This window comes from Gallus gallus, chromosome 15 (assembly GCF_016699485.2).
Source record: "Gallus gallus isolate bGalGal1 chromosome 15, bGalGal1.mat.broiler.GRCg7b, whole genome shotgun sequence".
In the NCBI taxonomy this organism is placed as follows: Eukaryota; Metazoa; Chordata; class Aves; order Galliformes; family Phasianidae; genus Gallus; species Gallus gallus.
This window is the reverse complement of record NC_052546.1, coordinates 11,187,525-11,205,462: the sequence shown is the minus strand read 5'-3', so window position 1 is coordinate 11,205,462 and position 17,938 is coordinate 11,187,525. Positions and strand designations below refer to the sequence as shown.

The 17,938-nt window shown below is 65.2% G+C and overlaps 2 protein-coding genes across 6 annotated transcripts; one reads left to right on the top strand and one right to left on the bottom strand.

Annotated features, from left to right (window-relative positions):
• Positions 1-778: 778 nt before the first annotated feature.
• Positions 779-9,035, top strand: RASAL1 (RAS protein activator like 1). 5 transcript variants are annotated; one of them, XM_025155571.3, is made up of 21 exons: positions 779-1,233; positions 2,042-2,098; positions 2,176-2,289; positions 2,378-2,439; positions 2,520-2,649; positions 3,362-3,443; positions 3,530-3,667; positions 3,741-3,823; positions 3,956-4,025; positions 4,103-4,256; positions 4,438-4,502; positions 4,611-4,723; positions 4,803-4,995; positions 5,061-5,198; positions 6,131-6,269; positions 6,423-6,604; positions 6,689-6,826; positions 7,476-7,646; positions 7,722-7,842; positions 7,920-7,981; positions 8,528-9,035. In XM_025155571.3, the coding sequence occupies exons 1-21, from the start codon at positions 1,169-1,171 to the stop codon at positions 8,891-8,893; spliced, it is 2,643 nt and encodes an 880-aa protein (XP_025011339.2). In that variant the 5' UTR covers positions 779-1,168; the 3' UTR covers positions 8,894-9,035. The 5 variants fall into 5 exon arrangements, with proteins under 5 accessions (XP_025011339.2, XP_015150371.2, XP_025011338.2 ...); XM_015294885.4 differs by having other exon boundaries at positions 3,908-4,025; positions 7,511-7,646; XM_025155570.3 differs by having other exon boundaries at positions 3,908-4,025.
• DTX1 (deltex E3 ubiquitin ligase 1) lies at positions 8,987-16,585 on the bottom strand. The gene is made up of 10 exons (XM_015294886.4): positions 16,451-16,585; positions 14,746-15,355; positions 12,205-12,856; positions 10,775-10,836; positions 10,519-10,680; positions 10,241-10,302; positions 9,997-10,155; positions 9,761-9,922; positions 9,585-9,674; positions 8,987-9,459 (listed from the first exon to the last, which is right to left on the bottom strand). Exons 2-10 carry the CDS (start codon positions 15,002-15,004, stop codon positions 9,235-9,237), a joined length of 1,833 nt encoding a protein of 610 aa, XP_015150372.1. The 5' UTR covers positions 15,005-15,355; positions 16,451-16,585; the 3' UTR covers positions 8,987-9,234.
• Positions 16,586-17,938: the final 1,353 nt, after the last annotated feature.

Below are 17,938 nucleotides of genomic sequence, written 5' to 3'. Positions count from 1 at the left end.
GCTCCCTGGCAGTGTCCTTTCAGTGACCCGGTGCCCATAACGCCGTACTCTCTGGCACTGCCGCCCAGAGGACACAACACCCATATGGGGACAGCCCGGGGGTGCCGCAGTGGGGACCCAGTGCCCATAGGGGGACACCCCCAGCAGTGACACCCCAGGGCCCCAGCGCCCATCTGAGCAATCCCCGTGGCAGTAACACCCAGAGGATGCGGCACCCATATGGGGACACCCAGTGGCACTCCGGGTACCCAGCACCCCGATGGGCAGTGCCATCCCAGCACCCAGCCCTCGGCAGTGCCTCCCGGGTACCCAGCGCCTGCAAAGGGCCACTCCCTGCCGTGCCACCCTGGTGACACAGAGCCCATCTGGGGACCCAGCACCCACAAAGGGACACCTCCTGGCAGTGCCGTGCTGCAGGCGCAGCACCCATATGGTGACACGCTGTGGTGGTGGCACTCTGGGGACCCAATGCCCACACGGTGCCACCCACCTGCCAATACCTCCCGTGAGTCACCCGCAGGAGACATCTGCTAACACCCAGAATTATCCACCGCTCCCCCCACCAGGTGCCCCCCCAGTATGACACAAAGCAGAGGGGACAGCAGACAAAGCCCCCCACAGCACCTCCATCCTCCCCCAGATCGGGGGCCCCCAGAGACCCCCAGCCTAATTGCGCTGGTGCAGACAGCCAGACGAGGAGGATACACCTGCCACCCCCATAGCCTGGGGACAGCCCCAGTGCCACCCGGCTGTGACGGGACGGAAGCCACCCCGGGGAGGGGGGGGGGGGGAGGGACACTCAAAGGGCGACAGGTGCTCTGTGAGAGCGCTGTGCCTCAGTTTCCCTCTAGCAGGGCACAGGGCTTAGGCATGGCTTTACCCACCCTGGCAGCAGTGAGCTCCCGGAGGCTGTGAGCCCCACGCCGTGGGGTTTTGACCACCGTGGGCACAGGGCCAGCCCACCCAGCTCGCCCGCTGCTGCGTGCCCGCGCACTCCAGCACAGAGAAAAACAAACCCAGAAGCAGCAAAGGAAGGAGTGGCAGAGGGACGCGGCAAGGAGGAGGAGGAGGAGGAGGAAGAAGAAGAAGCAGGGCCTCGCAGCCCCTCCGGAGGTGTGGGCTGCCCCATCAGCCCCCATCTCCCCACCCTCCCCCCCAGTTCGCTGCCATGGCCAAAAGCACCTCGCTGTACTGCCGGCTGGTGGAGGGGAAGGAGCTGCCCGCCAAGGACATGTGAGTGCTGCTGGGGATCTCTGCCCCCCACCCAGGGGGCACGGGGCGCTGGGGGGTGCTGCGCTCTGCCCGCGGTTTCAGGGCTTCCTGCCTTCAGCCCGGCTGGTTGGGGCTCATTTCACCGAGGAGAGGGTCTGCTGATGGCTGGGGGTCCCCTTTGCAAGAAGACCTGAATCCCTGGGACACCCCCGCACTGCCCCCCAAGCAACCCACACAGCTGGTGGGTTGACTCCACCCCATCTGAGACCACCCCATCTGAGGGCTGCAGCACCTCTCCTGGGGCCCCGCAGCTGGCAGAGCATCCCTTTGGGGGTGGAGGGGGGGGGGGGGTCCAGCATCACACGTAGCCCCCAGCCAGGAGGACACTGGGCACCCCTTGGGTGCATCGGCTGTGAGCCAATACCCAGCGCTCCCCCTAGGGAACCAGCTCTGCTTTTCCACCTTGCTGCAAGGGGTTAAGCCCAGGCAGAGGCTGGTGTCACCATGTCACCATGTCACCGTGACACCTTTCCAGCCCCACGCCCTGACACAGGGAAGTGGGTTGCTACAGAAACTCAGGCATGGCTGCACCGCTGGCACAGACACCCAGGGACACGGGGACGCGTGGTTGAGGTGACCCCAGGGTCCCCAAGCTCAAAAGGTGCCAGGAAAAGATGTTGTCCCCAAGCAGGGCACCCAGCTGAGACCGGGCAGCTCAGCGCACCCATGGCCATGGGTCTTGTGGCCAAGGCCCTGGTAAGCCCTGGTGAGCACCGTAGGGAACACCATGGGGTGCTGACCCCCCCCTGTGTCCCCTTTCTCCCCCTAGCTCTGGCTCCAGCGATCCCTACTGCGTGGTCAAGGTGGACAATGAGGTGGTGGCCAGGTAGGTGAGCATGCCACCACCACGGGAAGGGGGCACAGGGTCCAGATGGAGTGCCCACGGGAGTCCTCTGCCCACAGAACAGCCACGGTGTGGAGAAGCCTGAACCCATTTTGGGGTGAGGAGTTCACCCTGCGCCTGCCCGGCGGCTTCCACAGCCTCACCATCTACGTGCTGGATGAAGACACCATCGGGTAGGGAGCAGTGGGGCTGATGGCAGCGGGTGGGCAGAGGGGTCAACACCACTCTGGGGCGGCCGTCCCCATCGGTGTCACCCTACAGGCACGATGACGTGATCGGCAAAGTGTCGCTGAGCCGCCGGCAGATCTCTGCACAGCCGCGGGGTGAGCAGGGGCGTGGGGAGTATGGGGGGCATAGGGTCACCCCTGTGCTGGGAGTGCCCACCCCGTGCCCCCCTTCTTAGGCATTGACAGCTGGCTCAGCCTGGCGCCTGTGCATCCTGACCAGGAGGTGCAGGGTGAGATCCACCTGGAGGTGAGGATGCCTGAGCAGGGCCACCCACGGGTGCTGCGCTGCCACCTCATTGCAGCCAGGTAGGGAGTGGGGCCCCACCGGGGTTTGTGTTGGGGTCAGCGGGTTTGGCTTTGTGGTGGTGGGGGGGGTCAAGGCTGCCAAGAAGGGTCATCGCCATGTCCTGCTCAGGGGCACTGCTGCTTGCAGCCCATGTGTCACGATGCTGTGGGGTCTCAGCACCTGAGCCACACTGCTCGGGCACTGCCAGCCCTGCTGGGGGCCAGGCTGGGGACAGGAGGCAAGGGACTGTGCTGTCCCTGCGGATATTCCCACGGGGCGGACAAGATCTCACATGGCATTTCTTCCCGTTCATTTTAAAATCAGGGGAAACTGAGGCAGCCCCACCACTGCCGTTGGAGGAGGTTGGGATGGGGCTGCTCTATGGGTGCATATGTGTGTCCATGTGTGCGTGCGTGCGTGTGCACACGTGTGTGTGTTTGTGTGCCCGCACGTGTGGCTGCCAGACCGGAGGCTGTTGGCAGAGCAGCATCCTGCTGCCATGGAGACCAAAGCGGCTGCCATGGCAACAGGATGGCCATGGGGACAGCCAGGAGGGACAGCAGCATCCCCACTGTGCCCTGTGCCCCCCAGGGACCAGCTGCCAACATCCCCTCCCTGGTGCCACCTGACATACACGTGCCTCACTGCAACCGTGGTGACACAAGGGGACAGGGGACCGTGCCAACAGGGCCGGGTACCCATGGCATCCCCCTGACCCCCATCCTCCCACAGGGACCTGGCTCCCCGGGACCCCTCAGGCACCTCAGACCCCTTTGTCCGGGTGTCGTGCTGTGGGCACACGCAGGAGACAGCCGTGAGTCAGGGGTTGTGCCATGGGTGGCACCGGGCGCCCAGAGGCTGGGGCTCTGTCCCCTGCTGCCACTCCCCTGTCCCCAACAGGTGATTAAGAAGACCCGCTTCCCACACTGGGATGAGGTGCTGGAGTTCGAGCTGGCACAGGATGAGCCAGGGGACAGCATGCTGAGCGTGGAGGTGTGGGACTGGGACATCGTGGGCAAGAATGACTTCCTGGGACAGGTGAGAGCTGGACACATGTGGGGATGGCTGATGCTCTGTGCTCCCTAGCTCACTCCCTGCCTGTGTACCCCAGGTAAAGGTCCCTCTGGATGCACCGGGTCCCACGGAGGGCTGGTTCCAGCTCCTGCCCTTCCCCAGCAGCACCAAGGAGCCAGGGTGAGTGTGGGGCAATGGAGGATGGAGAGTGACAGGACAAGGGGCAGGGTGCAGCCGTGCCTCCCCATCACGCTGTCACTGTAGGGGACAGCTGGGCTCCCTGCGGCTGACGGTGCGGCTGCTGGAGGACAGAGTCCTGCCCCAGCACTGCTACCAGCCCCTCATCCAGCTCCTGGCCGAGCCCCTCTGCTGCCCAGGCCAGGTGGGTGCTGCGGGCTGGGGACACACTTTGTGCCATTTGTCCCCATGGTGCGTGACATCCCCACGCCCTCCTCACAGCCCTCAGCCAGCACGGCACTGGCTGTCCTGGAGGAGGTGACCTCAGGGGACAGCAGGCAGGACGTGGCCACCAAGCTGGTGAAGGTCTTCCTGGCTCAGGATCTGGCCGTGCCATTCCTGGACTACATCATCACCCGTGAGCTGACCAGAACCGGTAAGCGCAGGGGGCAGACCAGGCAATGCAGGGGCTGGAGCACCTCCTGCAGACCCTCAGCCGGGGAACTAGAAGGGAAACCACCCCGAGGGCTGCCAGGGTGATCCAGAGCCTGCTGTGAGGTTGGGCACACTGAGCACAGCTGGGGCACCCCCATGGCTCACGGTGGGCTCCCTCCCAGCGGACCCCAATACCCTTTTCCGCTCCAACTCTTTGGCCTCCAAGTCCGTGGAGCAGTTCTTGAAGGTGAGCCCGGGAGGGGACGTCACTGCAGCACCCTGCGATGGCCTCAGGGCATGGCGCAGCGCTGGGGACAGCATGGGGACAGCGGTGGTGACCTCCTGCCCCATGCAGGCAGTGGGGCTGCCCTACCTGCACGCGGTCCTGAAGCCGGTGGTGAACCGCATCTTCGAGGAGAAGAAGTACGTGGAGTTGGACCCCTGCAAGATGGAGCTGAGCCGCAGCAGGCGAGTGTGGGGACGTGTCCCCATCTTGGTGTCACCCACGGGCCACCTCAGTGGTCACGAGCTGGTGGTGTCCCCACAGGAGGATCTCCTTCAAGGGGTCCCTGTCGGAAGCCCAGGTGCGAGAGAGCAGCCTGGAGCTGCTGCAGGGCTACCTGGGGGACACAGTGGATGCCATCGTGGGCTCGGTGGACAAGTGCCCCCTCCTGATGAGGGTGGCCTTCAAGCGGCTCCGCAGGCGGGTGGAGGAGCGCTTCCCCTCACCGCAGCACGAGGTGGGGGTCCCTGTGGGGCTGGGAGGGCAGCACAGCGCTGGGTGCTGAGCTCTGTCCTTGTGCAGGAGGTGCAGTACTTCGCCATCAGTGGGTTCCTCTTCCTCCGCTTCTTCGCCCCCGCCGTCCTCACCCCGAAGCTCTTTGGTCTGCGGGAGCAGCATGCTGAGCCCCGCACTGGGCGCACACTCTTGCTGCTCGCCAAGGTGCTCAAGGGAACGAGGACGTGGTGGGGGGACCTCGGGGAGGGATGGGGATTTGGGGCAGGGATGAGGCACCAAGGAGGGACGGGGACCAGAAGGAAAGATGTGGGACCAAGGAGGGATAGGGTGGAAGGACAGGGACCAGAGGGGGAATGGGGACACCATGATGGATGGGGACACCAAGAGGGACGGAGACCCCAAGGTAGGTGAGGACCGCATAGGGTCAGGGAAACCCTGGAGAGGGATGGGACATCAGGGAGGGTCTGGGATGGCCAGGAGGGATGGGGACCCAGGGAAGGGATGGAGACCCTGTGGGAGGATGGGGTACCAGGGAGGTTGGGACCCCAAAGAGGGACAGGGGCCTGAAGGATGGATAGAGGACCAAGGAAGGATGGGGTTGCCATAGAAGGACAGGGACCCTGGGGTGAGGATGGGGACCCTGGAAAGGGATGGGGACCTTGGGGAAGGATAGGGATCCTGGGAAGGGATGGGGCACCAGGAAGAGATGGGACCCCAAAGAAGAACAGGGACCTGAAGGAAGATGTGGGACCAAGGGGAGATGGGGATGCCATGTCAGGACAGGGACCATAGGGAGGAATGGGGAACATAGAAGGGATGTGGACATCAAAAGGGATGAAGACCCCAGAGGGGATGGGGATGCCAAGGTGGAAAGGGGACCCCAGAGAGTCTGGAAGACCCTGGGGAGGGATGGGGATCTTGGGGGAGGGCAGAGACCAAGGAAGGAACACGGACCCCAAGGAGGGCAGAGCCTTTCCTGCCCCCACGCCACATGCCATGAGCTGCTTTGTTCCCACTGCGGGTATCACCAGTCACGTCACCATGCACTGAGCACAGGGCAGCAGCCAGGGTTGGCTTCCACCACCTCGTGCTGCTGTTTCCCCGTTTTCCTCCCCAAATCCCACTCCCACGGGCAGGCACTGCAGAGCATCGGCAACTTGGGGCTGCAGCCGGGCAAGGAGCCCTGGATGGCCCCGTTGCACACCGTCCTGCTGCCCAGCATCACTCGTGTCAGAGCCTTCCTAGACAGCCTCATCGAGGTGGACAGCACCCAGGGTGAGCGGGCACGGTGGGCACCACAGAATCCCCCCCCATCCTGGGGATATCACCCCCTATCCTAAGGGATGGGGTCCCCTTCGGAGCATCCTTGCACTGTGGGTGGCGGTGGCACCCCGAAGTGATGTCACTGCCTCCATGCCATGGCCACAGCCACAGCAGGTGAGGGGATGGTGTCAGCGGCACCTTTCAGTCCCTCGGCCACAATCAAGGAGGGTTTCCTGCACTCACGGGAGGCCGAGGAGCCCTCCCTGCTGCCCCGCTTCGCCTTCAAGAAGCGCTACTTCTGGCTCAGCGCCCAGGCTCTGTCCTACTCCAAGTCCCCCGAGTGCCAGGTGGGTGCTGCCCGCCGTCCCCCCACCCCGCTGCAGGGTGCCAGGCCACGGGCATAGTGACATGCAGCATTCTGGGGTCTCCAGGAGCGCAGCTGCATCCCAGTGGGGCACATACAGGCGGTGGAGCGCGTGGATGAGGGCACGTTCCCACAGCCCCACGTCATGCAGGTGGTGGCACAGGATGGCACCGGGCAGCTGCGCACCACCTACATCCAGTGTAAGGTGGGGACATCCCCATCCCAGCACCAGCGGGACCCCAACACTCTGGGCTGCCCCTGCCCGGGTTGCACCCAGCAGCCAGCGTGTGGGGGCAATGGGGGCAGCCCCGGTCCCAAGTCCTGCTGTACTGGGAACACTGGGGTATCAGACTTTAGTAGTACCGGGGTCACTGGGGTACCAGCCCTACCCGTGCTGGGATCAGTAGGGTATGCAGCTATATCTGTAGTGGGGTTCACTGGGCTATCAGTTATACTGGGGTCACTGGGGTATCCAGTAATATCTGTACTGGGATCACTGCGGTACCAGCCCTATATACGCTAGGATCAACGGGTAGCACCCCTATCTTTGCTGGGTTAATGAGGTACCGGTACCCTGCCTGTCCTGGGATCTACACTGGAGTCATTAGGGTACCAGCTCTGTCTGTACTGGGATCAATACTGGGTCACTGGAGTACCAGCCTTGTCCATACTGGGGTCACTGGAATAATAGCCCTGTTCCCAAGCGCCACCACCCCACCAACTCCCACCTGCGCCATCAAACTGTCCCTCGGGGTCCCCATCTCCCACTGCCCCATACCACCCCCTATGCCCACCCTGGGGATGCTGCATGGGGAACCAAGGCCCGTGGCACTGCCCAACACGACGGGTGCCAGCCCCACGGGTGGGTGCCACCGCTGCGTCCCCGCAGAGCGCATCAGAGCTGTGGCAGTGGCTGTGGGCCCTGCGCCAGGCCAGCAGTGCCAACGGGGCCATGCTGCCCACCTGCCACCCCGGCGCCTTCCGCACCGCCCGCTGGACCTGCTGCCTGCAGCCCAACCGTGCCGGTAATGGGGACAGAGGGGACACGAGGGGGTCCCCCAGTGGGTGTCCCCCCCACCCAACCCCGCTCTCCCCTGTAGCTCCCGGCTGCAGCCGGACCCACAGCGCGGTGGCGCTGGATGAGTGGAGTGACCCCCTGGACCCCGCAGCGGCGGCACAGAGCCTCTATGGGCACCTCCAGCGTGCAGGGACACGGCTGTGGTGAGGCCACGTGCTGGGGAGGCACCCATGGGTGTCATCACCCCCCCCCGGGTGCACTCAGCGTCCTCGTCCTGCAGGGAGGTGGTGGCGGAACTTGAGGGCAGCGTGGCGGTGCAGAGCCCGGGGCCGAAGCTTGGAGGTAGGAGGGCGGGGGGGGCACGGGGGGCCGGGCTGTGCGCGGTCAGCGGCATTGGTGTGCGCACGCACGGAAGCACACACAGGCACGCGGACACGGGCTTTGCATGCACACTTGCCGGCATGCGTGCGCAGACGTGTCGCACATGCACAGTTGCATGCGTGCTCAATATGCACGCACAAACATGCGCGCATGCGCACACCCATGCACACGCACGCGCACGCACACAACCACCCGCGAGCCGTGTTTTGTCCACCAGGGGACAGCAAACCCCCACGGCCGCACGCACGCGAAGCCCCACCCCTCGGCTGCACACGCACGCTCCCAGCCGCGTGCACGCGAATGCACGCACGGATCCACGCGTGGGTGCGCGCAGCCACGCGCAGCCCACGCACACGACCCCCCCGCCCCGTCCACCAAACACGGCATGTCAGCGTCGGGGAGGAGAAGAGGCGGGAGGAGACACGACGGGGTGGGACGGGGAGGCCCGTGGGTGTCGCGAGAGGGTGCCGGGCGTCGCGGGTGGGAATGCTGACTGCGCGGCCGCAGGCGGAGCCGTCGCGGAGCGGCTGCGGGCGGTGCTGCGCGACCTGGATGTGGCCCACGAAGCCTTCGCCGGCGGTGACGGCGTCTCGAGCCCTCCCACGGACGCGGATACGGACGCAGCCGCGGCCACGTGAAGAGAACTACAGCTCCCAGCAGGCCTTGCGCCACCGAGGCCCAGCCGGCGCCGCGCCGCAAAGCACGCTGGGAGCTGTAGTCCGCGCCGCCATCCTCTGCCCGCAGCGGGACGGGGCGGCGCGGCGCGGCGGGGGCGCCCCACGGACACGCGTGTGTGCACGCTCACGCAGACGTGTCCGTGGAGCACAGCCACGCGCGCGTGGCCTGGGCGTGGGCAGCGCCGCCACCGCGTGATCGCCCACGGGAGACAGAGCCCGGCGCAGCCCACCCAGCACCCTTCCCTCGCGCGGCGCGGCGCGGCACGGGGACACGAGTGGGTGGCGCGGGGACGCCGGGACGCTGCGGTGTATTCCTTAACACAGAGACGTACACATGGCACCGGCTGCACGCGGCTCCGTGGGGCACCGGGTGGGCAGAGGGGAAAGCGCCGCGCTGCCGGCGGCCGGGCAGGGGACGGGGACGCGCGGCGGGCGGCACCGGGCGATGAGCCCACGCGGGGCCGGCGGCGAAGCAGCAGAGGGACGGCGACACGGGGCCGGGGGGGGGGGGGGCGGCGGGGAGCCCTCACCGTGGGCTCAGTCCTTGAGGGTGGCCTCGGAGACGCCCTGCGCCAGCAGCTCGGCCAGGACGTTGTCCAGGTAGTTGGGGTCGGGGTAGCCGTGACCCGTCAGGTTGGAGCCGAATTCGGTCTTGTGGTGGATCTCGTTCCACACCACCGTGTCCGACTCGCCCGTGGTGTTGGAGGTGCCGATGGTGAAGATGAGCCGCCGGTCCCACGCCACGATCAGCAGCTTCAGCACCTGGGGGGCGGCCACCGCTGCGTCCCGCCCCACGGCGCGGCCGCCCCGACGCCCCCACCCCAACGTCCCCATCCGTACGGCCGCGTCCCCACCCGCGCCACCCCTGGGGACGCAGAGCTGCTCACCTTCCTGCCCTTCTCGTTGTCGGGCAGGTAGCAGTGCCGGGGAAAGCCGCGTGCCGTGAACTTCTTGCCAGGGTTGGGGTGCTCTGGACCCTTCGGTGGGGACGGCAGAGGGGTGAGCGGGTGGCGTGGGGACAGCCGGCCCTGGGGCGGGGGGCCGCGGGGCGGGGGGGGCTCACCTGGATGCCGGTGGGGATGTCGTAGACTATCCGGATGGTTTTGGAGTCAGTGTAGCCCGGGAGGGAATGGGGGATGAGGTGGAACTCCATCTTCCCAGGGGGCTGCGTGCCCGTCTTCTCCCCGTAGATGGCCTTGCAGGTGGGGCACTGCAAACTGCCGTCCTGCAGGGACGGCCGCAGTGGGCACTCAGCCCCCTCCATACGCCCGCAGACCCCGTGTCCACGCTGGCCCTCACCTTGTTGCCGTTGTTGTACATGGCCACGAGGCACAGCAGGTGGTACATGTGCCCACACTTGCCCAGCTTGCCCACCAGCTCCGGCTTGATGCCGCGGTGACTCAGGACGCCCTCGTAGCCCGACGAGGTGACCAACCGCTCCATGCAGATGGTGCAGTCCTGGGGGGGGGGACGTGGGGGTCACCTCACGGGTGTCACACCAGGCTCTGTGCCCACCCCCTGCCCTCCCGCCGTGCCAGCTCACCTCATCCGGAGGGGTCTTCACCTTCTGGATGTAGCGACGCACCACATCCTCTGGGTTCTTGCCTGCCATGGATGGGGGCGTCGGTCAGATCCTGGCCCCCCCAAACCCCCCCTGCCACCCTATGCTTCTAGCATGGGGACAGTGACAGGGAGGAGGTGGCACAGAGGACAACCTTACGCCCTGGGTGGCACGCTGCATTTCAGGCCACCCCCCCAACATGTCAGGTCCCACCCCACAGCACCACTTGTGCCTCAGTTTCCCCTCCAGCGGCTCCTTACTCCTTTTGAGGTGTTTCTTCTTGGTCTTCCTGCAGATGCCGCTAACCCCGGGCACAGGCTTGATGTCACTCTTGCTGACGGGTGGCGGGTGCAGGATGGGCTTGGGCGCACGGGTCAGGCAGACAGGCAGTCCAGCAGCACACATCAGGATGCCCGTCATCCCTGCACGGGGACAGGGACGTCTGTCTGTTCATTCCATCCCTGGCCCGACCCCTGAGCACCCATGGGTGCTCTTTCTGGGACCCCCACCCATTACCTGCCAGGGCGGGATGGACGGGGCCGGTGCCATTCAGGTTCTTGACCGGGAGGGCTGGCACCCTGCAAGAGACAGCAGGAATGTCCCCTGGGTCCTGTCCTCTCTGCAGTGTCATTAGGGCAGCCTAATGCATCTCCTCGGGTGTGCACCCATGTGTGCAAGGCTGCACAGTTACAGCTTGGTGCGAGATGTGGGGTCGTGGGGACACATGAGAAGGTGGCTGGGGACACAGCAGGGATGTGGGGAGAGTGGGGATGGTGGGGGATGGGTGGATGGACAGATGGATAGAGAGACAGCTGGACAGAGATGGATAAGTATGTAAATGGATGGGTGGGTGGGTGGATGGATGGATGGATGGATGGATGGATGGATGGATGGATGGATGGATGGGTAGAGATGGCTGTGGGTGTGGGGGTGCGGGGAGAGCCTCCACATCCCTGTTCACAATGCAACAGCCACAACACAGACAGGAGATCCCAACCCCAGGGAAGGGTACATTGCATGGGGACCCTCCCCGCCCCCACAACACCCCCAGGCCATGCCACAACCCAGCCTTGCCCCTACCTGCGGTCCCTGCCCCCAGCTGCCAAGGACACCCTCAGCCACACCAAGGCCACATGAGGCAGTGGGGCCCTCATCCCTCCAGCCCCCTCCTACCTGTCCATGGGGGCGCACAGCACAGGGGCTGCGTGCCAGCGCGAGGATGGCTTGGCCCAGGACACGGAAGTGAAAGCAGCACATCAACAGAGGAAGGAAACACGCCGAGTGCTTGGTGACCCTGCATGCCCCCCCTCTCCCCAACTCTGTCACCCCTGTCCCCAGCCCTGGCTGGCTGTGGGCTGTGGGCTGTGGCTGCGGGCACTGGGAGGGGTGCAGAGGTGTGTCCCCGTGCTGCATGGTGCCCCCTGTGCCCCTGCTGCCTGACCCACAGGTGTTCCTGCAGCACACACCCTGAAGCGGAGGTGACACTATCAGGATGTGACTGCCACCACCCAGATGCTGCATCTCCCAGCACCAGGCCAGATCTTTCCTGCAGGGCAGGATGCCATAGCAGCTCCCCACAGCTATGGCCCCCATAGGGACCTGCTTGGTGGCCCTGGAATGCTCTGGAGTGACCCACCCCATGCTGGACAACAGAGACACAAGTCCCCCAGTAACTGGCACCTCCTCTCCTCCAGCCAGCAAGGCATGGCGTGGACTGGCACAACCAGGCACAGTGTGGCATGGCATGGGGCTACATGGCACAACACAGGAGCGCAGCATGGCACGGCACGGCACGGCTATGGTGGTGGTGACACAGTGCCAGCACCGGTGAGGTGACAGCTGGTGCTGCCAGGCAAACTGACTGCACCTCCACGCCACCTCCCCACCGCTGTGAGCCCACCCCGTGCCACCTCAGCGTCACCACGTGCGTCCTCATCCCAGCTTACCCGGGGGGCACCGTGGTGCGGGCGCTACTGCCAGCCCCGCGCTGCGTGCCGGGCCGGTTGAGGTTATTGAGGCCAGGCAGCTGTACGGTGCTGGGCGTGCTCTGGCTGCACCCGAAAGCCCCTGCAGGCACCCTGGGCGCCTCCCCCTTGGCCGTGCCACCCGCCGATGGCCACAACGTCGCACCGGCAAAGGTGCTGCTCTGCCGCACCGGCACCGTCCCCGTGCCGGCGTACAGCTTGCGGCGCTGCGAGGCCAGGATGGCGTTGGATGCCGCGCGGGTGCTGTTGACCAGCAGGCACTGGTGGCACGAGCAGGGCTGCCCCGTGCTGCTGCCCACCGGCCACGACTGCGACTTGGGGATGGAGCCCATGGTCAGTGGGTACGCCAGGTCCATGCGGCGCCGCAGCCGGCGCCGGCGCTGCGTCTGCCGGTTCATCTGCGACATGCTGCTGAAGTAGATGAGGTAGCAGAAGCCCAGGGAGGAGAGGTCCAGCCAGGGGTGCTGCTTCTCGTAGGCGTTCTGGATGGTGATGCAGATGTCCATGTCGTAGGGCGTCCACGAGCTGTTGTCGTTCTCCCATTCCCACACGATGCCCTTTCCTGGTGCCGAGGAGGGGTCGTAGAAGTTCCTGCGCACCGGGCGCATGGTGCCTGCGGGGACACGGCGCTCAGCACCCAAACACCGCTGCCATCCCCCAAACAGACCCTCCCCCCCCCAGCAGCACTGCGCCCCCCTCCTGGCTCAGCCACACGCTGCGCTCCCATCCCCGGCCGGCTGCACTGCCTGGCCCTATTAACGACTCTAATATGGGTCATTAATCACCGCCCGGCCCAGCTGCCGCCGGGTGCTGAGGCAGCGCTGCCTGCAGCCCCATGGGGTCCGTGCCCCCGCCGCAGCCCAGCAAGTCCTCACCTGAGTCAGCTGCATGCGCACATCCCCATCCCGCTCAAGTCCTGCATCCCACTACCTGCTCGTGTCCACACCCCAAACCCCGCTGCCGGCTCACGGCCGTACACTGCTCACATCCATGTCCTGCGTCCTGCTGCCCACTGCTGTCAACATGCCAAATCCCACTGCTATCTTGTGTCTACATCCCAACTCCCACCGCCACTCACGTCCCGTATCCCCACGCCCAATCCCAACCACATCCCACTCAAATCCATGTCCTGCATCCGCTGCCCACCCATGTCTGCACCACAACCCCAACTCCCCACGTCTCTTTGTACCCAGCCCACCATACCCACATCCCCCTTATATCCATGCCCTGCATGTCCCATCCCGCTCACATCCACATCCCAGCCCCACTGGTGCCTGCCTCTCCCCCCAGGTGTGTGCACATCCTGCAGGCACACCTCCTGGCTGCTCAGAACAGGGTCACCTCATTTCACACTCACCCCACCACATCCCAAGCCCACCCCACCACGGGCACACGTTTCCAGCAGCACCCAGAACCATCCAGGCCAGGGAATGCAACATTTAGGGACCTTGCAGATGAGCATTTCCCAGCAGGGGGTCCTGCACCATCCCCATCCATCCCCCATCCCGAGTGAGTCTCCTGGGATGCAGCTGGCACAAGTCACTTTAGTGGGTCATGGTTAATGGGGTCTGGGCCGGGAGGCAGTGCAGGACGGGGCTTGATTTCCCTCGAGGACACCTGTCCTGGTTGTGTGCTGCAGCCCTGCTCTGTCAAGGGGTGGCACGTGGCCCCCATAGACCCCAAAGTGGGGCTACCTGGTTCCATTTGTCCCAACAGGACAACAGGAGGGAGGGAAAAGGAAGGGCAGGAGGAGACTTGTGGGGGCTGCACTGGGGTGAGGACAGACAGGAGGGGACAGAGTGACAGGTGGGGAAGAGGGTGAGTTGAAAGAGGTGGATGGATGGATGGAGGGAGGGAGGGAGGGAGGGAGGGGTGGATGGATGGATGGACTGATGAATGGATTGGTGACTGGTTGGATGGAATGACAAATATACATGGGGATGGATACCTTGATGGATACATGAACAGAATGACAAGTATGTAAAGATACACCGGGATGGAAGGATGGATGGATGGATGGATGGATGGATGGATGGATGGATGGATGGGATAACAATTATTCGTTAGGATGGGTGGATTGATGGGTAATATAAATAGAATGACACACAGCAGATATACGCACACTGGGATGGACAGATGGACGGACAGACGGATGGATGGATGGATGGATGGATGGATGGATGGATGGATGGATGGATGGATTGAGGGAGGGAGGGAGGGAGGGAGGGACAGAGGGATGGATACATGGGACAAAGGAAGGAAGTAACAAAGGAATACAGCAATGAAGCAAGGACACAGGAAGGAAGGATACAAAGACACATAGCTATGCCATGGGATGGCTGATGGATGGGCAGAGGAACAAACGACTGCAGAAGAAGGGAGAGCAGTGCTGAAGGCCCTCCAACAAAGGCTCGCAGAAGGGGCAGATGTACTCATCCACAGCCACTTCACCCCCAGTAGACCCCTGGCCAGCCGTGTGCCCACCGAGCCCCCTGCCCTTACCCGTGTCCTGCCGGAACTGGTGCATGGACTGCAGGTCGATGATGTAGGGTGCCAGCTGCACGTCCACCTGGCCCAGCACCACGCTGCCACGGGCATCCTCCTTCAGCACGTTCTCGATGTGGTGGCAGACAGCAGCTGAGTAGGGCCGCCAGCGCCCGTGCTCATTCAGCCACTCCCAGACCACCACGCGGGCCAGGTTTTGGGGTGGGAACCCCAAAGTCCCGGAGCCCAGAAGGGCCCCCGTGCCCTGCCGTGCCATGGCTGGAGACAGCGGCTCAGTGCCGTGCCATGGCCAAGGGACAGACGGTTTGGTGGCACCCACAGGTGTGGGATGTCCTTGTCCCCACTGCAGAGCTCAGCAGGGCTGGGAGGTGGCACCCAGAGCCCCGCAGCACCCGGTTCTGCTCCACCGGGGCCACCACCACGGCAGGCTGGGATGAGCCATCACTTGGCACCGGGCGCCGGGCACTGCTCGTCCTCCCTGCAGTGCTGGCACATCTCGGTGTCCCCGGGCTCAGCGGGGACAGGACGCTCCCAGGTATCCCCTCCTCTTCTTTCCCCCTCTGTCCCAGCCGATGTCACCGGTTGCTCCAAGGCTCCGAGGTGTCACCTGCAAAGCAGGGCCACAGCACCGCTCAGTCGCAGCCGAGGTGGCTCTGAGTGCTGCCACGCAGTGCAGCATCCCTGCCCTCCCCGGTGGCACCTTGGGGACCGTCCCTATTGCCCTGTGTGCCCACAGCCAGGCAGCGTGGCGGGCTGCCAGCCTCAGGTGTGACAGCAGGGAGGGGGACAGCGGGGACGAGCAGCGCGGGGACAATTGTTCTCAAGGCTCGGGGGGCGGGGGGCTCAGAAAACCAAGAAGCCCTACAGGAGCCGGCTGTGTGCCCGAGAGCCCGCGGCCCTCCTGCTCATCCGGCGCTGATTTATGATCTGCACTGCAGGCATCGGGATGGGGTCAGCCTGGGTGGTGTGTCCTGGGGCCCCTACGCCCCCCCCGGGCAGCTCCTTGCCCACCAACACGGCCCCACAGCCCCCGTGCATGGGGTGGGGAGGGTTCAGCTGCACGGACAGACAGCGAGCCACGGACAGACAGACGGACACGGAGCCATGCGCTGGCACCGGGGACACAAACAGCACGGGGACCTGCGCAGACAGACAGACGGACAGACAGACACGCAGACGTAGGGCCCCACAGCAGCGTGACAACAAACAGTCGTAGACACACACACACACACACACACACACACACACACACACACGCACACACTGACACGCACATACGCGTGTGCATCCGTGCACTCAGCCGGCACCCCCAGCACCGCAGCAACCGGAGGGGCCCAAACCTCGGGGACACCCCCGGGGACAAAACCCAGCGCCACCCCCTTCCCCACTCTGCTCCCCTCCATCGAGCGGCACGCGAAGCCAGGCCCATCCCCCGGTGCCCCCAGCACACCGTACCCCCGCTGCACGATATCCCCGCTCCACGACGGCCCCCAGCGCGGACCCCCCCCGCCGCACGGTCCCCCCTCGGCGCACGAAATCCCAGCCGTAACGTTCCCGCTGCGCGGTACCCCCGGTGCGCGGTGCCCCTCCCGTGTGCGCGGTACCCCCGGTGCCCGCCGCCCCCCGGTGCCCGCCGCACCCCCCCCCCCCTTCCCCGCCATGGCCGCCGCCGCCCCGCATCGCCCCCGCCCCGCTCCGCTACCTCCGGCGGCCGCAGCCGCAGCGGCCCCGCAGCAGCGGCAGCACCGGGAGCGGCGGCGGAGGGCGGCGGGCGCGGAGCCGGGAGGCGGCAGCGCTCCGCCGGCGCCTGGCAGCCACGGGCACGCGGGACGCGGGGACGCGCGGCGGGGACGCGCGGCGGGGGGGATGCGGGCGCACGCCGAGACCTCAGCCGGGGGCTCCCACGCGCGAGGCGGCCACGCGTGCCCTCTGGTGGCCTCGGGCACGGCCCCGCTGCTCCCCCCCTCGAGGCTCTCCCGTGGGACCGGGAGCGTGGGCAGAGCCGCGGAGCGCGGCGGTCCTGGTGCTGGTCCTTCGTGGGGTCACGGCGTGGGGATGTGGGGTTGGGATGTGACTTGGGAACATGGGAGACGGGGTGGGACGTGGGGGCATGGAGCTGGGACACGGCGTGAGGACACGGAGCTGGGACAGGAATATGGCAGGGGGACATGGATCTGGGGTGTGCCATGGGGTGGTGGAGCCGGGATAGGGCGTGGGGGCGTGCAGCTGAAACGTGACGTGGGGATGTTGAGCTGGGACATGACAAGAGGGTGTGGAACTGGGACACGGCATGGGGACACGGAGCTGGGATGTGGCACGGGGACACGGAGCTGAGGTGTGACGTGGGGGGTTGAAGCTGGGACAGGGGCATGGCATGGGGACATGAGGTTGGCATAGAGCGTGGGGGCATGAGGTTGGGACAGGAACATGGGTGATGCTGAGCTCAGATATGGCATGAGGAACCAGGACGTGGCATGGAGACGTGGAGCTGGGACGCAACATGGGGACATGGAGCTGGAATGTGGCACGGGGGACACAGAGCTGGGACAGGAACGTGGCAGGGGGACATGGAGATGGGATGTGGCATGGGAACGTGGAACGAGGATGGGAATACGACACGGGAACATGAAGCTGGGACATGTATGGGGGCAGAGAGCAGGGACAGGGGCATGGAACGGGGACCTGAAGCCAAAGCAGGGATCTGGACATGGGACATGGCATGGGGACACAGATCTGGGACAGGAACATGGAATGGGGACATAGAGCTGGGCCAGGGGGCAGGGCTGCCAGGGGGCAGGGACATGGGGGGACCGTGTGCTGGGGAGGCATGGGTGGGACACTGCTCCACATTACAAAGGGGCCAGGAGTCCCTACTGCCTCTGGGGGGACGTCTCCCTGCACACACATCCATGTGTGCACACACGCACGTGCAAACGCATGCACCTACAACTTTATGCACATATGTGCACACACACACACACACACATGCATGCACACAACTGTATGTGCACAAGAGCACACACGCATACATGCACACACATGCATACACAGACATAGATGCATGCACATACACACGCATGCACACACATACGTGCACATATGCATGCACATCCATATGCACACACACATGCTCACACGCACGCTGCCTGCAGGACCCCCCACCCCCACACACGCACCCCCCCACCCCCAG

Excerpts from the sequence above, each read along its gene's own strand:
- DTX1 (XM_015294886.4), bottom strand. The coding sequence starts at position 15,004 with ATGGCACGGCAGGGCACGGGGGCCCTTCTGGGCTCCGGGACTTTGGGG. Across the intron at positions 10,156-10,240 it reads TGAAGACCCCTCCGGATGAG|GACTGCACCATCTGCATGGA; the intron begins GTGAGCTGGCAC and ends CCCCCCCCCCAG. Across the intron at positions 9,675-9,760 it reads ACATCCCCACCGGCATCCAG|GGTCCAGAGCACCCCAACCC; the intron begins GTGAGCCCCCCC and ends TCCCCACCGAAG.
- RASAL1 (XM_025155570.3), top strand. The coding sequence starts at position 1,169 with ATGGCCAAAAGCACCTCGCTGTACTGCCGGCTGGTGGAGGGGAAGGAG. Across the intron at positions 3,444-3,529 it reads GGCACACGCAGGAGACAGCC|GTGATTAAGAAGACCCGCTT; the intron begins GTGAGTCAGGGG and ends TGTCCCCAACAG. Across the intron at positions 4,026-4,102 it reads CCCTCTGCTGCCCAGGCCAG|CCCTCAGCCAGCACGGCACT; the intron begins GTGGGTGCTGCG and ends CCCTCCTCACAG.